Below are 20970 nucleotides of genomic sequence, written 5' to 3'. Positions count from 1 at the left end.
TGCATTTTATTAATTGTCACAGTATTAAAGAAATTAAGCACAAAAAATTGACAAAAAAAAATGGCTCAAGGAAAAATACAAAATGTGGAATATTTTGAAGTGGATTTAGTTAGTTGATTGATGAGATGGTGACAAACGCGTACGGCCGTAAAATTTGACTATACAAGACAAGACAAGACACACTTCATTGGATTTGTTGCTTTTTCTTTGTGACAGGAAGTCGTGGTGGACCATCCCTTGTAAAACTGAGTTGACGGGGTGTCTTTAGTAAAAAGTGGGGTGTGACTAAAGTTTTCCCTATTGAAATTACTAAATGGGCCGCGCAGGTCTATCGGAGAGGCCCGTTCCTAGACATATTCTACAATCACGACTCTTCTCAACTTTCATGGGTAGTAAACCTCCTTGAGGCCTTATAGGCCTGTGTTCTTCTTTTCTTTTCTTGCCATAAAAAAAGGCCCAAATCATTCTTCTTATCGATTATAAAGACAACTACATAATACTCACAAATAATACCATATTTTGCAATAAGAATTAGTGACTTAAAAGGATAATTTCTTTTCTACCCATGTGGAAATCGTTGAAACGATATAATCATTTGTGTGATGATCTAATGATGAATCTCTCTAAAATCAAATTGTATGTCCTTGAAAAATCATGAATTTGATTTCTAGTAAGAGTAATATTCTCATGGCCCATATCACTGTGTGAAAAGTTTTTGTGTTTGTAGGCCCATTTAAATTTTCAATAATAAATTTATATACTGTCATTCTTGTAAAAAATAATAAAAAAAAAAAACTTAAATCGAGTACTATTTACTTTTCGTCCCAATTGTTTATTTTTCCTTCAATATTTTAATAATTCATTTCGCTTTTGATTACGATTAACTAAGAAGTAAAATCCGAGCTAGGTTAAGTTAATTTCTCAGCTAGGTCAGGTGTGGAGTGCACGTACGCAATTTGAGATGACTTGGACTTTATTGGTCCAAGATAAAGAATTTCAGTCGTCAAGTGGCCTTAAATGCCTAGAGCCGTCTAGGAAGAATATTCTTTGATTGAATTTCCATGCCTTGTTAGTCATGCATGTCATCAACATCGTAACCCCACGTGTTTAGACTTTATTTGAAAACTCTTCCCTCGGATCAACAAGAATTTACAAAGGAATATCACCGTTCACAAACTTTATTACAAAGAAATTTGTGAATCTGAATCCGATTCACAAATTTCCTGCCTAGATTAATTGTTCTGACCCATTCTTCGCACCCAAATTCTAGATACATCATATCTATCTAGGGCCCGTTTAATAGAGCAATACGTCTAACATCTCATCTCACTCTATGCCAAATGAGTCGGTTAAACAAGCGATAACACTGTCAAACTGTTACTTAAATCATTTCAAAAAAATATTTTCGTCGTGAAACTTATTCTCATTGGGTTTGGTTTTGTGTGTTTTTTCGTTGCGAAACTTATTCTCGCACCTAACTATTTATTTCATAACTTATTTTGAAAGCTTATAAACCCTATCAAATGGAGCATAAGAGTAAAATCTTACAATGAGCAATGTTACGTTTCGTGTACGTGGAAAACCATAATTATTATTTTTTTCCCCAATTATGTTGTTGATAAACTCAATAATTTGATATATTGAGTGTGCATCGTATAAACTCAAAGACTGAAGAAACGAAAAATACAGTAAGTATGCTAAATGGTCATGTGTTAAAGTTGTGATGACTAGGGTAAGTCGCCTTGTTAGAAGAATTAATTGCACTAGTATTATTGTCGGTCATCTACAATAACAAAGCTTTAAACCTTTAGGATAAGCTTTATTTTATAAGTATAATTGTCCTGTTAGGAGAAGCTTTAGGCGACAAGTTCACAGACTTGGAACCCACTAAGGGTTAATTATATTTTTAATCACCAAAAAATAAACGTCATTCACTTGTCATATTGAAAGATTTTTTGTTATAAACTGTTACAAAATAAAATATTTAAGAGATTTGATTAGAATTTGTACAATAACGGACACGATACTGATGTGGCATTAAAGTCCACAAATTTTAGTGAAGAAGTGCTTATATGGCAACAAAAAATAAATTATATATTGCCAAATAAGTCTCCAAAATCCCCAACATACCCCTTCTCTTTGGCATGAAATCCCCTTCTCCTGCGATGACGATTTCCGATGGTTGCTAACAATTCCACAGCACAATTCATGCCATAAACAATTATAAACCCATTCAACGAAATAAAACCCCTTACTCAAATCCCTCCGACCGTATCAATCAACCTTTATTCCAGTTAAGATCCTTCTCTTATGGAAGAAACCCATGACAACTGATATTTATCTTCCATCTGAAGATACGGTTCCCCACGAATCAAAGTTTTTTTTAACTGTACAGATCTTTGAGGGATTGCAACCCACGAATCAGAGTTGGGTTCCCTACGAATCAAAATTAGGATTCAAACAGATTTGCATCCCACGAATCACAGGTAATAGCTATAAGAAAAAAAATCTCTTACAAGTAATTTGGGGGTTTTTTTCAGTAGAGGAGAGACAGAGTTGCAGAGGAGAGAATGTGAGTGGTTGGGAAGGTCAGACTTTTTTGCCAAGTCAAACTAATTGACCAATAATTGACAAGTCAGATTTTTTAAATTCTTATGCCACATAAACATTTATTGACCAATAATAATTGATTATATGCCATATCAGCATGATCCTGACCGAAAATATTTGAAATTTGCCCGAGTTCACCAATAATCTCATTTTGAAACAATGGATGATGACATTATAACAAAATATCTTTTGGTGCTAAAAGTGAATAACCTCTATTTTTCGATGATGAAAAGTATAATTAACCCAACGCACTAATGATAGTTATTAGACCTAATGATCCACTGCTGAGGTCAAGAAGTCTATCAGGATAATTACAGGAAAATGATAAAAAAAAGATTATAGCAATATACATCCAAGAGTATTATTAAGAGAAGTGAGATCCTTACCCATTTTTTAGTAATCTTACCCCTCAATAATTGATTTCTATTTATTTTTATTATTTTATTTTTGATTTAATATTTAATTATTTTGATTTTCTTGTGATTTGACATTAGATTCGTATTCTCATAATTGGTTTTCCCACTCCCAACAATTAAATAAAATAACTTATTCTATCACATCAAAGTAGATTGACGGATACATTTAATGTATGCTACAAGTTGTTCATTGTACGAAGTAACCCATTCGTTTGCTGGGTTATTAGGGTACGACAATAATGTATGAGTCAACGTTCGACAATACTTGATTGGTGAGTTGAGAATATTTTGGGGTGAGTATGTTAACCTATTTGATGGTTACGAGTGTGCATTTTCTATCCATAACTCACTGACATTTTTTGAAACAGATAGACTATCATCGCTTGAGAATTGGATGTCAATGCCATATATGAGTCACCAAATGTAAAATAACATAAAAAAATAAAAATCAATTATTGGGATTGAAATTACTAAAAAGGGTGGGTGAGGATAACACTTCTCTATTATTAGACTTGATAGTTTAGCTCCTAGTTTTTTTCCATATGCGTGTCAGCCTGCTTGTGTGTCACATTGTGATAGGTCACGTCCCCACAAGAGCCAATAGGCAAATACCAGGACCCCACACCTAGATAAGAATAGTACTAACACCTGAGACTCTGGGAGGGCTACCCCTGATTCTCGAAAAAGAGGGAAGACTTAAAAAAAGTCTGTGTGATTTGTCCGTATCTGCCAACATGTAGCACATCTATAGAGACGAACACAAACTTTCTTTTTCTTTTTCTTTTTTGAAAAGAAAACGAACACAAACTTGGAAAGAGAGAAAAATAGAAAAGGAGCTTAGGACTGACTTACTTATCGTCACATGATGTCATGCACGCTTAAATGTTCTTTAATACGTAATTCAACTTTTCAAAAGGTTCTTTAAAACCCCATGAATCTGTTTGTTTCTCATGCACTCTATTTCAACTACTTCTCTGGCAAAATCATAACCAAGTCCAAGTTCAATCCCTCTATTTTTTTTTATTCTACCTACTACTTCTGCAGACTCAGAATTCTTCACATATAAACAATTGTTTCTGGTTATCAACTTATCCATATTGAAGCTACTTCAATGGCTGCTTCAACCTCTCACAAAGGGAAGGTAAGAAACTAGTCTTACTTCAAAGTCCATAACACACACAAAAAACATATATTTATGCATGCGTGATTGTATGGTAACATATCTTCTTAATTTGTATGCAATAATATGGTAAGTAACAGATAAAGGAAGTGGAAGAACTCAAACAAGAGTTGGAGCGTTGTCGGAAAGAGAACGAAGCTCTTCAATTAATGGTTGAAGTTATGACCAGTAGATACAACAATCTTCAAACCTATATTCAAGAAAGAGAGCAGAGGACACAAGTTACAGTAGCCAATAAGGCATCACAAGTGTTTGTCAAAGCCGATGCTAAGGACAAGAGCCTAGTAAGTTTCCTACGAATCTGTTTTAACATCTACAATCACTAAAGGTATGTTACAACTCTTTTGTTTTCATTGCAGGTTGTTAAAGATGGATATCAATGGAGGAAATATGGACAGAAGGTTACCAAGGATAATCCATCTCCTCGAGCTTATTACAGATGTTCCATGGCCCCCGAATGCCCTGTCAAAAAGAAAGTACGTACTTTCTTAACGTAAACTATATGTAACGAAACTGCACACAAGGACTACTTGGTACATGAGAATGATTTTATCTTACATATGTCATGAATGGAGTTTTGATGTCATTTCATTTGACTGCCTAGTAAGATTTGTTCTAATGTTGTCTGGGTTTCTTTAGGTTCAGAGATGCATGAAGGAAAAGTCTTTTGTTGTTGCAACTTATGAAGGAATACACAGCCATCCCCCCAATGGTTCACCAAGACAACCTTCGTCCTCACCAAATCGATTGGCGACGGGTTTCATGCCTGATGTCCCCAGTCAAGACAAGGATAAAACACCTTTCAGCCTAGAACTTAATCTTTCTGGTTCTAATCAAGAGACCAGAAGACCCCCTCCTCAACATGTCCCAGAAAACTATGACAGCATAGAACATAGAAGTATTGAAGAATATGTTGCATCATTAGCTAAAGATCCTAACTTTACAGTAGCACTAGCTGCAGCAATAGCAGGCTCCATCACTGACCTCGCCAAGTCAACAAGGCAGTGAGTCTTACTATCATTTCTGAAACTCCGGTACAAGTGCAAAGAGAGGGAGGGAAAAAGAAAACCCTAGAATCTACTTCCTTTCTTCCACTCTCTTTTTTTTTTCTCCAAGGAATTGCATGGAAATGAATGGCTGTTTGAATGATTAGATTTATCCCAATCCATAGAAGAATGTGTCTAAAGAAGCAAGTGCTGCAGACAAACTAGTCAATTCTTATTCAAAGTAATGAAAAACATTCACATTCCTAGTAACTGAAAAAAAATAAAAAAATGTAAAGAACAAACGTATCGAAACAAAAAATGAAGCTCATATTTAGCATGAAGAAACAAATAGAGCAAAAATTACACCACAAAATTCAAGAGATACCTCGCGTGCACAGGGCTTTTAACGCCACCATTTCTCCAATTAGATCGGACAATACGGCAAACAACATCTGATATTAATATTTATCGCAGATACACCAGCTATATATATTTCCTTAAGAGCTTCCTTTTCCTGTCAAAATGCTCTTTCATTCATCAAATTTGCAGATCTTGTCATGTTTTCATGTTACTATGCCCTCGGTCCTCTTAAAAAAGCTCTCATCCATGGTGTAAAATGGAATTTTATCCAAATGAAAACAGCTGATACCAAGCGAAAGGGTCAGTAACACTTGATTATTTGATGGGAGTGTGTACCAAGCGTTCAGATTCCTTTCTGGGAGAACTCATCTTCAACTTTTCATTTTGGGCATCCTTCTGTGCCTTTTTCTTTTCTAGCTCAAACTGCTTAAGGTTTTCATCATGTGCTTTAATAAACATCCGCACAAAATTAAGCAAAGTAGACACAACTGCAAGAAGAATTCGAAAATAAAACATGAAACGAGATGCTTAGAAGAAACAAGGACACTAACGCAGAATATATAAATGTGATTTTCATGCTTGGAACATTAGTTTTCTGAGATGATGAATCTCCAAGTCCAACTATCATTGACAATGAAAGTGAGTGATCAAAATTGTTAATAGTGAAGGTCACCTTGCTCAAAAGTACAGCGTGCCGGATCTTCCCCAAAGTAAAAAGCCAATGCATCTGCATTTCTACCCTACAAAGGACAAAAGTCATAAGTGTATTAAAACATGCATTTCACAGGGGCCAGGGCGCACACATAATAATGCTTAGAAGCGGCTCTCTACGATAATGCATACTTACAACAGTGGAGTAAAGTGAAGCCAAAGACCTTACTTCAATTTCAGCAAAACTGAGGAAATCCTTCAGAGACTGAGCACCTCCAAGGAGAACAAAATTTGGCATCAGTCATTTCAAAATATAAAATCAAACTGTTTACTTGAATATAGGCTGTGAACATCTATGCACATGTTTGATGGCCTTCTCAGCAATGTTATACACTTATACTAATAGAATGTCATAAATGATTATCAATCCACCATGCATAGATTTACATCTTTGAATCCACGAGGTGGTTGCTACTAAGATTATGGGCTCCAAAATGTATCCCTATTCAGGGGCTTTCTGAAGAGAAAAAATGTCTCGGTACAAGTGAAGAAATGCGATGTTAGCATGTGGTTGACGGTATGGAAGCCACAGATATAAGAAAATGCTCAGAATTTGGGGTTCAAAATACTTTTAATACAGCATGGCAAATGACCCTAGGTTGTCAAACTTTACATGGTTCCGGTTTCGTAATGATCCCAGGACTAATTTTGGTTGGACTTCAACTTAAAATTAAATTTAATCTCCATTAACTAAAGGAGTCTAATGCCACAGGATGTTTATGTAAATTTACCAATCAACTTGGCATCAGCAGCCACCAAGTTGGGCCAGCTAGTTGAATTCTTCTATCGCTGATCCAACTACCATTATAGAAGCTCAAGCGTCTAAAATTTTGAACACCAACGTAGACCAGCCAACATGAAATTGTGTAAGATCAATGTAGTCCTACTTAACTATTTAATGGTACAAGTGATGCAACAAACATTGTACTTCCTACTGGAGTATGGACCTTGTTGTTTACATTGAAAGGTTGTTTAGCAATCCAGCAGAAATACTTGACGTTTTAAAAAAATAAAATAAACCCCTCGAAACTTTAAATTAATGCATCGCAAAATCAGATGGAATTTCATGCAGCATGATATGGAGAAGCCTCATCCAAGAACATGAAGATTCAATAGCTGTTTTAGAGTAATTACCTGGCGAAAGTTCTCTGAAACTGGACCATCATTTTCTGAGGCAGTTAATTCCCACACAACTTTCTCCAGCCCTTTACTAATTGCTTGCATTTCCTCTGCCAAATATTTCAATTGTATCTGCATTGAAATTAATTATCTTCTAAGCATATGTCAAGTGTAACAGAATCGAAATATTGCAAAAATGAAGCAGAAAAAAAGATAGGCGAGAGAGTACTTTAGTTGAAGCCTCCAAACTCACAAGGTCTTTTGGGAAATCCAAAAGTTCAGGCAGTTTTTCAGCAAGTACCTACAGCATGAAAAGTAAAATGCATCACCAAAGAGTCCATAGATTGTTGTAAGACGAAAGTCTGAAAGGCTTAGATTTCCATAGTTAACAGAAACAGGGAATAGGCTAACAACTTGATGCAAACAAAATTTTCATACTAAGTTTACGAGGAAAAACAACTCGGCAGGAAGGAATTAGCTGAGGTAAAAAGCAGAAAGCTTTATTACCTTACAAAGATAATGCATGAGTGTCGTTTTGTTGTCCCGAGCTCGTGTATCAGTGAGTTTGAGGAGACTATCTAATCGAAATCCAATTGCAGAACCTAGAGAAATGAAATAAAAAGGATACTGATACATAATTCAAGAATGTAAGATATATGCACTCAAAAAATATACAGTATAGATAAGATATTTGTCAATTTAAGTATCAAACGGTTCATTCAATAAATATATGGTTCCTGATTTTAATTTCTTAGCCAAGGGCATAGCGGTATCCTTGCAGATAGCATGCTTTCTAAGCATACATGAGGTATCAGTCATTCAATCTGCAGATATGAATGTTGAAAAACCAAAAAATTGATTGGTAATTTTAGCCTGGCTTTGAACTTGGTTAATCTATGTCACTATAAAAACAGCGTATCAAGGTGCACATTCTAAGCTGATTATTGTTCCATTTACCTTAAAAGGAGAAAAATCTACTTTATTCAATCGCATACCCCACTATATGAACCCAAACATGACCACATATGTACGTGCATGTGGCTAAAAAAAAAAAAAAAAGTCTCATGTATGTATGTACGTGCAATACAATAGAGATAAGTTACGTATATTTAAGCCTCAAGTTTATATTCAGCTAATCATCAAATCTGAAGAACAATCTTAGATCAGCACAAGAGTACAATTTCTGTAAACATTCTATATCAGAAATATCAACTTGTTGTAAGCATTGGAAAGACTTTACGCAGTAAAACTTTAATACAATCAGGAAGCTCACTTAATTTACCTAATCCATGTTATAAGTCTGTCCTTCGACTACAACTAAAGCCTGTGCTAAAATTGCCCCTCCTAGGAGTTTTCTTGCGATAGATGTGTGCTATAAGCAGGGTTTAAAAGACTCATGCTGATGTGCATATTCATCAGAGATTATTCAGGTAAACATCATTGGAAGGGGAAACAGCGCATGCTGATTCCATTTAGCTTCATATTCACATTTCAGAGTTCTCATGGATGTAGTTTTTATTGTTCAGTTGTGATGTTAACATATTCGCTATATTCCATTCTCTATAGCATTTTCTTCACCAGTCACAGCTAATATACTAGATCAATAATCCATGTCAAAACTTTTTTTTTTTCCCTTAGTTCATTAAATAGCATATGCTGTGTACACCATGCGCGTCCAATTTCATATGTTTCTATGGTTCATAAGAAAGAAAAATCGTATTTGAAAAAATTTCCAACTCACCTCTTGCAGTTCCATGGTTCAAAGCATTGCCCAGGGAAAGAATATTTTGCATGATCCTTTTCAACTTGACTGAATTCCTGATCTGATGATGGCAACACAAGAAATGTGGCATGGTAATTTAATATGACAAAGAAAGACTCTTATCATTGATCAAACGAAAAAATGAGTAAAAAAAAGCGCTTACCTCTTCAGACGCAGAATTTACAATATTCAAATGACGTCTAAGGTCAGAAACCTGATGGAAGTGAGAGCCAATGTTCAACTTGGAAACAAAAACAACAGAGAGCATCTGGAAAACAATAGAACCAGAAAGTTCTCTTCTAACCTGGGAGTGAAATTGCATCTTGAATGAAAACACTCTTAGCTTTGACTCTACACGCGGAACTTTCATCAATTCTAAGAAGAACTGCGACGAAGACACACGAGCCAATCAACACTCTGCATTCATAATTGTCTGAATGTTTGACCAGATGATATAAATATCAAGGGGAACTTCCCAGGCTATGCATGGCCGTTCAATTCGTTACTGGAATAAGGCTACAATTCCAATAATAGGCCAAAGAATATGCAATCAACAGCACATATTTCTTCATGGTTGTTTGACTGATTTAATAGAAAGGATAACTAAAGGAGAAGTCGGCAAAAAAGATAACTTTACTATTCATAATAGGAATAAGTAGACAGCATAACTCATGCAACTCGGATCGTAACTTGATGCAGAAAGGAGAAGTCGGCAATAAAGATAACTTGAATATTCATAATACGAATCAGTAGACAGCATAACTCATGCAACTCGGGTCGTAACTTAATGCAGAAAGTTGTGGATGATTACTAGTATCCAAGGTTTACTCTAAGAGGGACAGAGGGTAGGGTATATATATGGCCTAGCTCGGTGTGGTTACACGTCATCCTAAAGAACTGGCATATAAAAAGAGAGTTTCTAAGAAAAGCATCTATTATTGTCTTACCTGTTCACATTTTCCCAAATTTTCTTTATCTCCATTATAACCCTGAAATTGAAAATGCTAATGCTAATCAAAAAAGATGGAAGATCATATGTGGAGATATTGAAGCGGAGGACATAAGAAAGATCAGAAGTATACATCTTTCATACCTTAAGCAGTTCCATCTCTTCTTTTGTTGGACAAAACTTAATCAGGTTATCAACCTGATCAACATCTAGTGCTGAATCGTCCAAGGCAAGAACCGAACTCTATAAGACATTGGCATAGTTACAATGGTCATCACGAAATCACATACAAAGCAAGATTGTATAATTTATTGTATTTGCATGCAGGAAGTGAAACTAAGACACAAATGCATTTGCAAACAACTTCTAGGAATAGTGAAGTGACTGATTAAACAGGTTGTAGTAGGTAGCAGCAAAGAAGAGGAGCAATGCTAGTTGCCACAACAGTGAAGTGTTAAAGTGAAGGTGAGACAGGCGTGGCATCCTGATGATGACCCTAGTAGGTTGTATTGTAAACAGAAGCTGTAGCAACGCAGAGGAGTAGCGAAATTCTGAGCGATTATTGACAACATGCCAGTTTTATGATATAGATTAACAAAAAGACAAATACCAAAAATATTTTAAGAAAAAGGTTTACAGATCAAAATGCGAGTAAAACATCTATTAAATAACAATAGATAGTCGGAGTTACAGTGTGGCATTTGCGATGGGACAGAAGATGCTTATTCATTCATGTAGCCAACCCCCAAAATGTTTATGGATGAAGGCTTTGATGGTCATGATAATGATGATGATTTTGTGCAGGGCAACCTCAGGCAATCTCCAACAATTAAAAGGCATTAACTGCCAAACAAGTAACATAAGGTCAGCTTACCACCAAACTAGATAAGGGAACTTTGACTTTTGAAAGCATGATTTCACAGTTATAAGCCCGCCTTAGCTCAATCTGCAACAACAGAAACTACATCATGACATAGCAATTAGAGACATATTGCAAATAGATCACTAAATCATGTCAATGTACGTGAAAACACACAATAAATCCATGGATTTAAAGAAAAATTAAGCTCTAACAAATTTATGTCCCAACATTGACAAACATGAGCCCATAAAATATACATTAATCATAACAGGCTCAATCATGTCAAAAATTACACTTTACCAGCTGGACTTTGTCAATCTTAGGTCCTGAGGAACGGCGATTTGATTTTCCTCCTTTGGCTCCATTATCTGAATTTGGAGCGGCTGCTGAGAAGAGATTCTCAAGTTCTGACATGTCAAATTCTGGAGCCCTAGCAAGGCAAATACAAAGCATAACCTTTATCCTGCTTGCATTACAATCTGAACTAAAATGGACAATAAAGAGGACAAATGCCGTTAATGATGCCTACTTGGAAGCTTCATCAGGCTTTTGTGACTCGGCCCATAAGCTTCCTTGCATGGCCCTTGTTAACTTTAGCCAATGATAGGGCTTCAGGTTCGCCTTTCTAGGTTGAACCTGATTTTTGGGGTTTGTGCGTGATATTCCCCGTCCTTTTGCACCAAAAGAGCCCATAGAAGGTGGCCCAGGAACTAGAGGCACGTTTCCATTACTAAATCCTGAGTGAGACTGTGAAGATGCACCACCTGTTTTTGATAATCCTTTGGCAAACGGAGCAGGAGGGGGTGGCACTAGAGGAGAATTATTAGAAGACAAATCCTTTCGAGCAGAAATAGGGGGAGGGGGTGGTGGAGGTGCAGAACTTAAACTATTGGAACCTAAAATAGGACCAGAACAAAGGGGAGGAGGAGGGGTAGGAGGTCCAGGCAAAACAGCCGAGCTCTTAATGGATACTGAAGCAACAATTGATGAAGCAACAGCAGGGGGTGGTGGAGGAGAAGGGGGAGTCGAAATTGACCTCCTAACAGCAGAAGGTGGAGATGAGCCTGGAAAAGAAGGAGGTGGAGGCGGGGGAGGAGGAGTTGAGAAAGAGTTCTTGAATAAACATGGGTGGAATTCCTCTGAAAATAAAGGTGGGGGAGGAGGGGGCGGAGGAGTTGAATATGGGCTCTTGACTGCTGGAGAAGGAAATGAACCAGAATGAGAAGGAAATGCAGGTAGGGAAGGGCGCGCCATTGACAACCGATCTCCAGCTAGAGATCCAGTTTCAGGATGTTGTACAGATGAAGAATCTGTTGTATTTGAAGCTGTTTTAGGAGAGAGAGAGGGAGAGGGAAGAATTATGGAAGTTTTTATAATGCTTGTAGCAGCAACAATAGAAGATTGCAAAACAGGAGGAGATGGTGGCTCCGAAGTGGACACATGACCAACCTGCATAGGTTTATGTATACTTGCGGCAGAAGGCAATGAACTAACCGAAGTTAGGGATGATGTCACAGGATGCATTTGTTCTCTACTGGATGTTTTATGATCATGCAAGAGAGCTGTAATGCCGAGGGCTGAGGGTGCACTATGATATCTTGATATATGCACAGGTGACCCTTGCAGGGAATTACCATATGAAACTGGAGAGGACACTGAAGTATGAGGTGCTCGCTGGGATATGATTTTAGATTGGGCTGGTTGCTGGAGAGCGGTAACTTGGGGTTCAACCTTCTTTTGAATTGAATTTGCATCAGACACCGAAGTATGAGCTGGTCGCTGGGATATGATTTTAGATTGAGCTGGTCGCTGGAGAGCAATATGCAATTCCTGGGGTTCAACCTTCTTTTGAATTGAATTTGCATCAGAAGATGGCTTAGAAGAGGATATAACATCTCTCTCCTCGGCCATGCTTATCAAAAGTTTGTTGTTCTCCGATGCTTTTAATTCGCCTTTCTCTTCAAAATTTTCAAGACCCGATTCAAGTTGAATATTGGCTGTTTTTGTCATGCTGGGAAAACTACTCTCCAAATTTTCTAGGAGGATATTTGATGCTTTTATCTGCTGGAGCACATTTGCTGCTACGTCTGGCTTTGGATCTATCTCTAGCCAATCCGCATTACTGAAGATCTCTTGAACTTTAGCAAATGCTTCCATAGGAAGTCCATCCTTCTCCTCTATACCCGGAAAATCAATTGAAGTAAAAGAAGAGGAAGAATCCATCTCTGAAAAAAGAATCTTCAACCACGCACAAAGAATTAATTGCCTCTGAGTAGAACTAATTAGATCTAGCATTATAATGATAAGAGTTAAGGAAGGAGATACCTCTGTTCTGAAGTCCTTTGGAAATTGATCCTTAGCATTCCATAAAATGTCAATTTCATCACGGTTAAGCATCAAAATATTTGATCTTATGAAGGCTGTATTGAACATGACCCGAAACACCATCTCCTCTCGTTCTTGATCGGCATCCAAATTGATACATTCCAGCACAACATCACCTTGTATGTGGGAATTGATATCAATTTTAACTAATTCACAATCTGCCTGCAACAATACATGCATCAATTATATTTTTGACTTAGAAAATGAACATGTATGTACTTTCAGGTTACCGAATGAGAAGGAGAACGGTAATCCACTAGTAGACATTTAACAAGTAAATAAATACAGATGATAGGCAACATGCATACATAGTAAAGTAAGACATCTGATAGACATTTACTGAAATTTCACTTTTTTTTCCTACTTACACCTGGGGACAGAACATGTTGTTGCTTTGCCAATATTCTTTGTGACCCAGTCAAATCAAAGCCTCACTGTGGAATTTCATGTTTCACATATTTGCAACTGAAGAAGTAGAAACCAACCCTCGACACTCCTATGGCAATAATGACATATAATCTTACATGACATTTCTCATGATAGTTAGCCATGATACCTATATTAGTAAAGTATGAATCAAAAGTCCATTCGTTAGATGAATACTCCTCTATCTTAGAGACAGACAGCTAGAATTATCTATACACAGTGTCCTGTTAGACACAGCTCTGAAACCTGTTCGTATGTTTGTCTATAGAACAATGATATGGTTACAGTTTCTTTGTAGACCTTTCCAGACCACCCAAAAAAAAGATAAGGCAAAGGCAAACCTCTTGCCAGGACACAATGAGCATGGATGACATATTTGACGGCATAAGTATCCATCTCCATAAAGGATGTATCATATCATTTTGATAAAACCATGAAAGGTAAGATTCAGAGAAGGACAACAGTCGCTTTGACAAAATGCTGTGATCACATTGAGATTTAAGTTTTCAGAGCATGCATTGATGCATTCCTAAGAAACATCACAACCATGGTTTGGGAAATTTTGTGAATTAAAAACACATGAAAAATGTATTCCCAACTCTGTATAAGGATTAGAGACATTATCACTGCTTCTGAGGGTGACCAGTGTAAGTAAAGGGAGAAAGGAAACAAAGATATCCATTGTTTCATTGCAAAACAATACAATCTCACCTGCTTGAAACGACGAACAAGTTTGCTCCTTTTTGGTGTTGAGAACAGAACTTTGGGAGTCCGATCAGCAGCCATAAAAGGATTTTGTCCGTATATCCTAAAAATTGGACGGCAACCCCCGTCCTCATCCATGCTGGGAATGAATCTAAGTATAATACAGTCCAACGTAAGTGCTCTATCTAGTGGAGGCCATTCAGAGCCTACATTCCTTCTTGAGACATACTGTAGGTATCTCAGTTGAGAAGGCAGTGGATTCAGGGGTGAAATCAGTTGCAAAAGCTCTCGAGGGGCTTGCTTGTAGATAATGTCCAAAGTTTTTTGCTCTCCCGTGAATTGCTTTCTATATATCAAAAGCGCAGCAAGCATAAAGGCCAAAACTGGCCACCCACCTCGCTCGCAATGCATCAAGATCAAATTTTGTTGCCCAAGTGAAAGCCAGCTTTCACTTGATCTCAAAAAGTGATGTATCATCTCTAATGTCAATAAAGGGCAACCTTCATATTGACGAGGATAATCCATAACAGTCATATCATAATCTGATAATACATGGGCAATTTGGCTTTGGTTTTCCCCTTCACGGAAATTAAACACCATGAATGAAGCATCAGGGAAATGATTCTGGAGTTGACCGACAATGCCTCCCAGATAGGCTTTGTATTCATCATCTTCCAAGACATCCGTGGTAAAACAGCAATCAAAAACTGCAGATGTACATGACGTAGCATTATTACCGCAAAAATGGCATAAATTATCAATGCCTTCTACGGTATAAGAGCAAGTAAAACAAAGTAGCAACAATTCAGAGAAATGTAAAGCTACACATTCACTATCAGTAATAGCACAACAACTAACATATGATAAACCCCTAATGCAATGGCCACCGTGTCTCCCAGTTAAGTACCAAAGTTTACTACTCCCAAAGTTTACTACTGCCAAGGGTTTTGAACTTTATTTTTTATCAATAAACTAAACATTCGCCATCCAAAAACTTCCACGTACGTAAAACTGTTGAAAACTCCGTTGTTTGGCACCAATCCCGCATAAAATGCAACATGAAAAAAGAAAAATAAACACAATCCACTTATCTTGAACCCTAAATAATCGAAACGCACAATGATTCAACCAGTCAAGAGCTTACCATAAACCCTCTCAGATATCTCCAGGAGTCCATCAGGCGGTTTTCTATAGAAAAATTTCCTAAACAGCGCCATATCCTTCAAGATCCGCTTAACTCACCGGCAATAGAACACCCACAAAAGGTCCAACAGAACACACATTTGCACCCAACAAACAGAGACCCGTATCAGCTCATATACATACAGATCGCACAAACATTCCCAATGATGGCAGTGCAGAGAGTGTAAAATGGGGAACCAGAGGCATGTATTTTACTGGGTTCCTAAGGAAACACCTTGTGGACATTGTAATTTTCTTGACATTGACGTTTTCGAAAGAGAATAAGAGGCTTGGCTTTCAATCAATCACAGGGACCGGAGGATGAGAAGAGGTAAGACTATTCAACGTTGTTGGAGGGGGGTGTGGCAATGGCGGTAGTTAAGGGAATATGGGGATCCAAGGATCTGAAGTTTGTCTCTGTGTCTTTTGTGTGAAATCTCTGGCTCTATAATCTTTTTGTTTGAGAATGATGTGTCCCTGAAAAGTGAAAGCGTTCTTCATTTGTCTCTATATCTCTCTCTCCGCACTTTCGCCATTAAAACGGCATTTAACCTATTCAAAGAGGGTCGTATTTTCCGCTAAAATTCGCGTTGCTTTACTACTTTTTTGAGTTTTTTCGAGAAATATAATAAACTAGTATAGTCCCATAAATTCCATTTTACTACAAAAAAAAATTATTGGATTAAGATGTAAAATGATGGATAAATAATTAAAGATCATAATCATTCGTTACCCATTTTACCCTTATTGGTTGCTTGGCACGTTACATGGCGAGATATGTGTGGGGGAGCAAAGGCCCGAAGCCCAGTTTAGTTAGGCCTGCTGGGCCCACACTATCTTATTTGTGTATGTGTGTCAAGTTAGAAGTTGATTGGACAGACAGTAAATCCCTCACATTGCCTGTTCGTAGTCACTTCGGAGATAGAAAGGTACTTTGTCGTAATCTCATTAGTTGTTCCCTAATCTCTTTGCTGTGTAGACAAAGACAAAGACAAAGACAAAGACAAAGACAAAGACAAAGACAAAGACAAAGGTCTTACTTTTACAAATGTAACTTCACATCTCTCTTGAAGTTACATTTATCATTGGAGTTCATCATATCTAGGTTGAACCTAAACCTCTGCTTTGTGGGATGGTGGAGGATACCTTTCATACGTTGATGAGTATATAAGGGAAATTAAGAAGAGAGGAACTCTTATGATGTCTAAAGACCTGACGTTGATGAATACAACTTCCATCTATACTGTGGTTTTCTTTGGTGGAGTTTATATTTTGGAAAAAATAATAAATTAAACATATAATTTGTAAAAATAAAAATAAATAAACTAGTTCATAAATTATATATAAAAAAAAAAGGTCAGGTGTTTGATAATATTTTTAAAGTTGACAAAGATTTATATTTAAAAATAAAATAAAATAGGATGAGATTCAAGAGAAAGCTTGTGTGCTTGTGTAATTGTAAAAATAAGCTTCCTTTAAGAAATTTTAGGTGAGCGTAATCACTAGCATGTCTAGATTGTTTTTTCTGGAATTTATGGGTTAGTCTAATCGCTAGAGATTACGGCAATGCAATCGCTATACCAAATGAAGCTTGTATCTTATTATAAACCTATTGCAGATTTTCATGAAAGAGAAATCTGGATTAAAATTCCAGTTAGAGCATGAAATGCAACATCTTAATGTGCATCAAATGATCCTACGAAGACAGAGTCACTCAAGCTTATTAAGTATAAACCAGTTTGCATGCTCATTCTTAATATCTCTAATTAAATTTGAGTAAAACCAGACTTGTTAGTGTTTGGATGTTTAGTTGGAACATTGTATAATTCAGGCAACTAAACTCAGTAATATTTTATCTTGGAAATTCACCAATCAGTTATTTTTGGAAGTTCGAGATTAACATTTTAAACATTTTTAGTGAACATTTTTTTTGTGTCCAATTTGCACACTGTTAAACGCTAATTGATATCTGTTCCAGACGATTTTCTACTATTCATAATAAAACTAATTAATAATTAATTTAAACACTAATTTATCGTAATTTCTTAGAAAAATCATTTAATTACGAATTGAAAAAACAAAGAAAACATGTATTACTATAAAATAGATTTAGCGGTCCAATCTTTTAAAAGGCCGGGAAAATAAAATGACCGTTGCCGTACAAGGTAACGGTTAGGGCACACTTCGTCAAGTCAACGAACCTCAGAAGCAAGTTGGTGCGCACTACGCATACCCACCACTTTGTTCCTCTTTTCTTCGACGTTGCGAGTACCGATTCTGTTTCTGTTTCTGTTTGGTTACCGAGAAAACGAGAAGGAAAGCAACTCTTGTTTCAGGTAATTAATTAACATCTCAACCTTGTTATTCCGGCACTCCTCTAATAATCGATAAGAATCCCCATGAATGCGTACATCTCAAAAGTTGGTTCAATCAGATCCCAGTTTCTCTGTTTCCCCTTTTGTTGTTCACGTTTTCTAGTACCAAAATCAATTATTGCAATGTTGAACCCTCTTTGCTTCCAAGTTTTCCCCATTTTTTTTGGGTAAATTTGTGCAAGCTGTTTATACTGATTATGTTTGTTCTAATTTGTCGAAATATTCTCGAGGCAGGGTTCGATTGTTCAATGGATGATTCGGGAGCCAGTAGTTTGAAACTAGAATCGATAAGAGAATCCCTGATCAGGCAAGAAGACACCATCATCTTCAGTTTGATAGAGCGATCCAAGTTTCCTATCAATTCTCGAGGCTACGATGAGTCCTTGGGCTTGGTCCAGGGTTTCTCTGGCTCATTGGCGCGTTTCATCATTGAAGAAACTGAGGCTCTCCAGGCCAAGGTCACCGTCAGTCAGACTGAATTTTATTATCTATTATGATTTTGTGTAACCGAACTCGCTGATTTGGTTTTCACTTATAATTACTATGCTTGAATTTCATAAAACCACAGCAATGATTTGATACCTTAACAGGCTGGGAGATTTCAAAATCCAGAAGAACATCAATTCTTCCCAGAAAATCTTCCACCATCCTTGGTGCCTCCTCACGACTATCCGAAGGTAATCTATTCTCCAATGCTCTCCGGTTATGATTAACATGATTCCTCAAAAGTTACGAAGATGTTCTGTTAATTTGTAGCTCATTCCAAATATAGGTTTTGTATCCTGCAGCTGCCTCCATCAATATAAACAAGCGCATATGGGACTTGTACTTCAATGAACTGCTTCCACTATTCACTGTTGTTGGTGATGACGGCAACTATGCCTCAGCTGTTGCAAGCGATCTAAGTTGTTTGCAGGTGATGTTTCCCTTGATGTTTAACACTATAATCATAGCAGTTCTATCATCGATAATCTATCTGCTGCTAATGGGATATCCTTACTTGTCCAAAACCTGTATTGGTCATTTTGAACTTCGTGTTTAATTGGTGTCTTTAAGGCTTTTGAATAAAGAATTTTTATCTCGTCAGTGGGTATCATTTCTGGAGGACTGAACATGGAGCTGGTACCGAATATAAAAGCTGTTGTAACACCCTTGCAGGCCCTATCTAGAAGAATCCATTATGGTAAATTTGTGGCAGAGGTTAAGTTCAGGGATGCTCAACAAGACTATGAGCCTGCTATTCGCACCAAGGTATTCCAGCTTCGACCTAAGGAACTATAATAGTTGTGTTTAATTACTGATGGATTTATTCTTTTTGGTCATGGACAACGATTGTTGTGCACAAGGCTCCCACAGTAGGTGGGATCAGGGACATGCAAGATGTATGCATACCTTAACCCCACATGTCTGTTTGCAGGAATTGAACATGTGACCTCTAGGTTGCATCCTACAACTCTTTTTGGTCATCAACATACTACGGAATCTGCTGATGCTTAAGAACTTCTATACAGATGCAACTATTTGTTGTTAGTTATTAGTTACTGTTTGCCATTTTTTTTCAAAGGGTGACAGACAAGGTTTTACTGTGATTATGAATATGGTATTTGGAAAAGCCTGAAGATTTACTTTGATTTACATGTGTTTGGTTATAATGATTTTTCAACCATATCTTTTATGCAATTCATCCCAACATTGCGCTGCATGCTACTTATTGGAATAGAATGGATGCCTTGATAGCGATTCTGCTTACAACTTTATTCCTAATATGCAACATCAAGCTCTCTAATCTCCGGATGAGTTATATGCAACCTTTATTTTTGAATTTTTTTTCCCTGAAACTTTCACCCAAGTCCATATGATTTTCACAAGTAAATGATATATTTGTATTAATAGTCTAAAAGGCTGTCTCATGGTTGTTTTAGGACAGGGATGCGTTGATGAAGTTGTTGACATTTGAGAATGTAGAAGAGATGGTGAAGAAAAGAGTTCAGAAGAAGGCATTGGCTTTTGGACAAGAGGTCAGCCTTAACCACAATGACAAGAAAGTGAAGTGCAAGGTTGATCCATATGTAGTTTCTCGCCTCTATGAAGAATGGATAATGCCTCTTACAAAGCTCGTTCAAGTTGAGTACCTTCTCCATCGCTTGGATTGAAACGTTTTTAGGACTTTGTCAAATAGTCATTCATAAAAGAATAATAAGGAAATGCCGCTACGAGCTCATTCAAGTTTAGAACGTACCCCTATTATCTTGATAAAATCATTTAGGATGTCGTCCCCTTCTCATTGTTACAGTGTTGTGGTTGTACACTAAGTTATAAAGATGATATTTCATGTCATTCTTGCTAGCCCTGAATATGTTCACAGCAAATATATAGAGAGTATTTTGGATTTCTTTGCAGATTTCATAGTAATCCAAAAGGTTTGAAGCATTGACCATACTGGTTAATAACATTCACTTCTCACCAAATACGTTCAAATGGAGCATTGACCTTACAACAACTATTGCAAGGAATTATTTCTGGCAGAGCTCATAGTGGCTTCACTTCAAGTAACTACAAAAATCAGTTTCTGTGTTTTGCCTTCTCGCAATGCCATAGGGAGCAACAAGTTCAGGCTCAAGATCACCAAGTGGGGTGGATACCCATGTCTTTAGTTACTTCTTCTAAAGTTGGAGGGTCGCACTACTTAATTTTAGATCACCAGGGGGATTTACCCATGCTGCCTTCGCCTTCGCCTTCGCCTTGCTTGGCACTCTCGCTCAAGGAACGGCTGAAGTCCCCCGAGCGGAAAGCTGTGCCGCGTGTATTGTTTGCCGCATGGGCTGAGTTTCCAGGAACAGGCTTTAGGCCCATTTGAAAGAGAGATTGAGCCTAATTGAAGCCCGTTGAAGTTGCAATTGGGCCTTCATGAAGACATAAAAGGCCTGAACTGGTCAAAGCCT

At 37.1% G+C, this 20970-nt stretch overlaps 3 protein-coding genes across 7 annotated transcripts; 2 read left to right on the top strand and 1 right to left on the bottom strand.

Moving 5' to 3' along the window:
- The first annotated feature begins 3994 nt into the window (after positions 1 to 3994).
- LOC119997462 (probable WRKY transcription factor 40) lies at positions 3995 to 5358 on the top strand. Its single transcript, XM_038844508.1, has 4 exons — positions 3995 to 4167; positions 4287 to 4490; positions 4566 to 4682; positions 4846 to 5358. Exons 1-4 carry the CDS (start codon positions 4138 to 4140, stop codon positions 5212 to 5214), a joined length of 720 nt encoding a protein of 239 aa, XP_038700436.1. The 5' UTR covers positions 3995 to 4137; the 3' UTR covers positions 5215 to 5358.
- On the bottom strand, positions 4532 to 16180 carry LOC119997460 (formin-like protein 18). Of its 5 annotated transcripts, XR_005468001.1 has the most exons (18): positions 15616 to 16177; positions 14478 to 15178; positions 13281 to 13502; positions 11485 to 13193; positions 11256 to 11385; positions 10968 to 11039; positions 10238 to 10336; positions 10092 to 10133; positions 9449 to 9529; positions 9308 to 9358; positions 9124 to 9205; positions 7890 to 7984; positions 7612 to 7683; positions 7398 to 7514; positions 6400 to 6468; positions 6226 to 6292; positions 5578 to 6040; positions 4532 to 4668 (listed from the first exon to the last, which is right to left on the bottom strand). XR_005468001.1 is itself a non-coding variant. In XM_038844505.1 (17 exons), exons 1-17 carry the CDS (start codon positions 15686 to 15688, stop codon positions 5868 to 5870), a joined length of 3855 nt encoding a protein of 1284 aa, XP_038700433.1. In that variant the 5' UTR covers positions 15689 to 16177; the 3' UTR covers positions 5502 to 5867. The 5 variants fall into 5 exon arrangements, 3 of the variants coding, with proteins under 3 accessions (XP_038700433.1, XP_038700434.1, XP_038700435.1); XM_038844505.1 differs by lacking the exon at positions 4532 to 4668 and having other exon boundaries at positions 5502 to 6040; XM_038844506.1 differs by lacking the exon at positions 4532 to 4668 and having other exon boundaries at positions 5502 to 6040; positions 10968 to 11033.
- Positions 16181 to 17817: 1637 nt separating this feature from the next.
- On the top strand, positions 17818 to 20374 carry LOC119997936 (chorismate mutase 2). The gene is made up of 6 exons (XM_038845169.1): positions 17818 to 17989; positions 18263 to 18486; positions 18619 to 18705; positions 18801 to 18944; positions 19187 to 19279; positions 19951 to 20374. Exons 2-6 carry the CDS (start codon positions 18277 to 18279, stop codon positions 20179 to 20181), a joined length of 765 nt encoding a protein of 254 aa, XP_038701097.1. The 5' UTR covers positions 17818 to 17989; positions 18263 to 18276; the 3' UTR covers positions 20182 to 20374.
- Positions 20375 to 20970: the final 596 nt, after the last annotated feature.

This window comes from Tripterygium wilfordii, chromosome 4, assembly GCF_013401445.1.
Source record: "Tripterygium wilfordii isolate XIE 37 chromosome 4, ASM1340144v1, whole genome shotgun sequence".
Lineage (NCBI taxonomy): Eukaryota > Viridiplantae > Streptophyta > Magnoliopsida > Celastrales > Celastraceae > Tripterygium > Tripterygium wilfordii.
This window is presented reverse-complemented; position numbering and strand designations above follow the sequence as displayed.

Excerpts from the sequence above, each read along its gene's own strand:
- LOC119997462 (XM_038844508.1), top strand. The coding sequence starts at position 4,138 with ATGGCTGCTTCAACCTCTCACAAAGGGAAG. Across the intron at positions 4,168-4,286 it reads CAACCTCTCACAAAGGGAAG|ATAAAGGAAGTGGAAGAACT; the intron begins GTAAGAAACTAG and ends GGTAAGTAACAG. Across the intron at positions 4,683-4,845 it reads AATGCCCTGTCAAAAAGAAA|GTTCAGAGATGCATGAAGGA; the intron begins GTACGTACTTTC and ends GGGTTTCTTTAG.
- LOC119997936 (XM_038845169.1), top strand. The coding sequence starts at position 18,277 with ATGGATGATTCGGGAGCCAGTAGTTTGAAACTAGAATCGATAAGAGAA. Across the intron at positions 18,945-19,186 it reads GCGATCTAAGTTGTTTGCAG|GCCCTATCTAGAAGAATCCA; the intron begins GTGATGTTTCCC and ends ACACCCTTGCAG. Across the intron at positions 19,280-19,950 it reads AGCCTGCTATTCGCACCAAG|GACAGGGATGCGTTGATGAA; the intron begins GTATTCCAGCTT and ends TGGTTGTTTTAG.
- LOC119997460 (XM_038844505.1), bottom strand. The coding sequence starts at position 15,688 with ATGGCGCTGTTTAGGAAATTTTTCTATAGAAAACCGCCTGATGGACTC. Across the intron at positions 13,194-13,280 it reads CAAAGGACTTCAGAACAGAG|ATTCTTTTTTCAGAGATGGA; the intron begins GTATCTCCTTCC and ends GCGTGGTTGAAG. Across the intron at positions 9,530-10,091 it reads ATTTGGGAAAATGTGAACAG|TTCTTCTTAGAATTGATGAA; the intron begins GTAAGACAATAA and ends TCTTCGTCGCAG.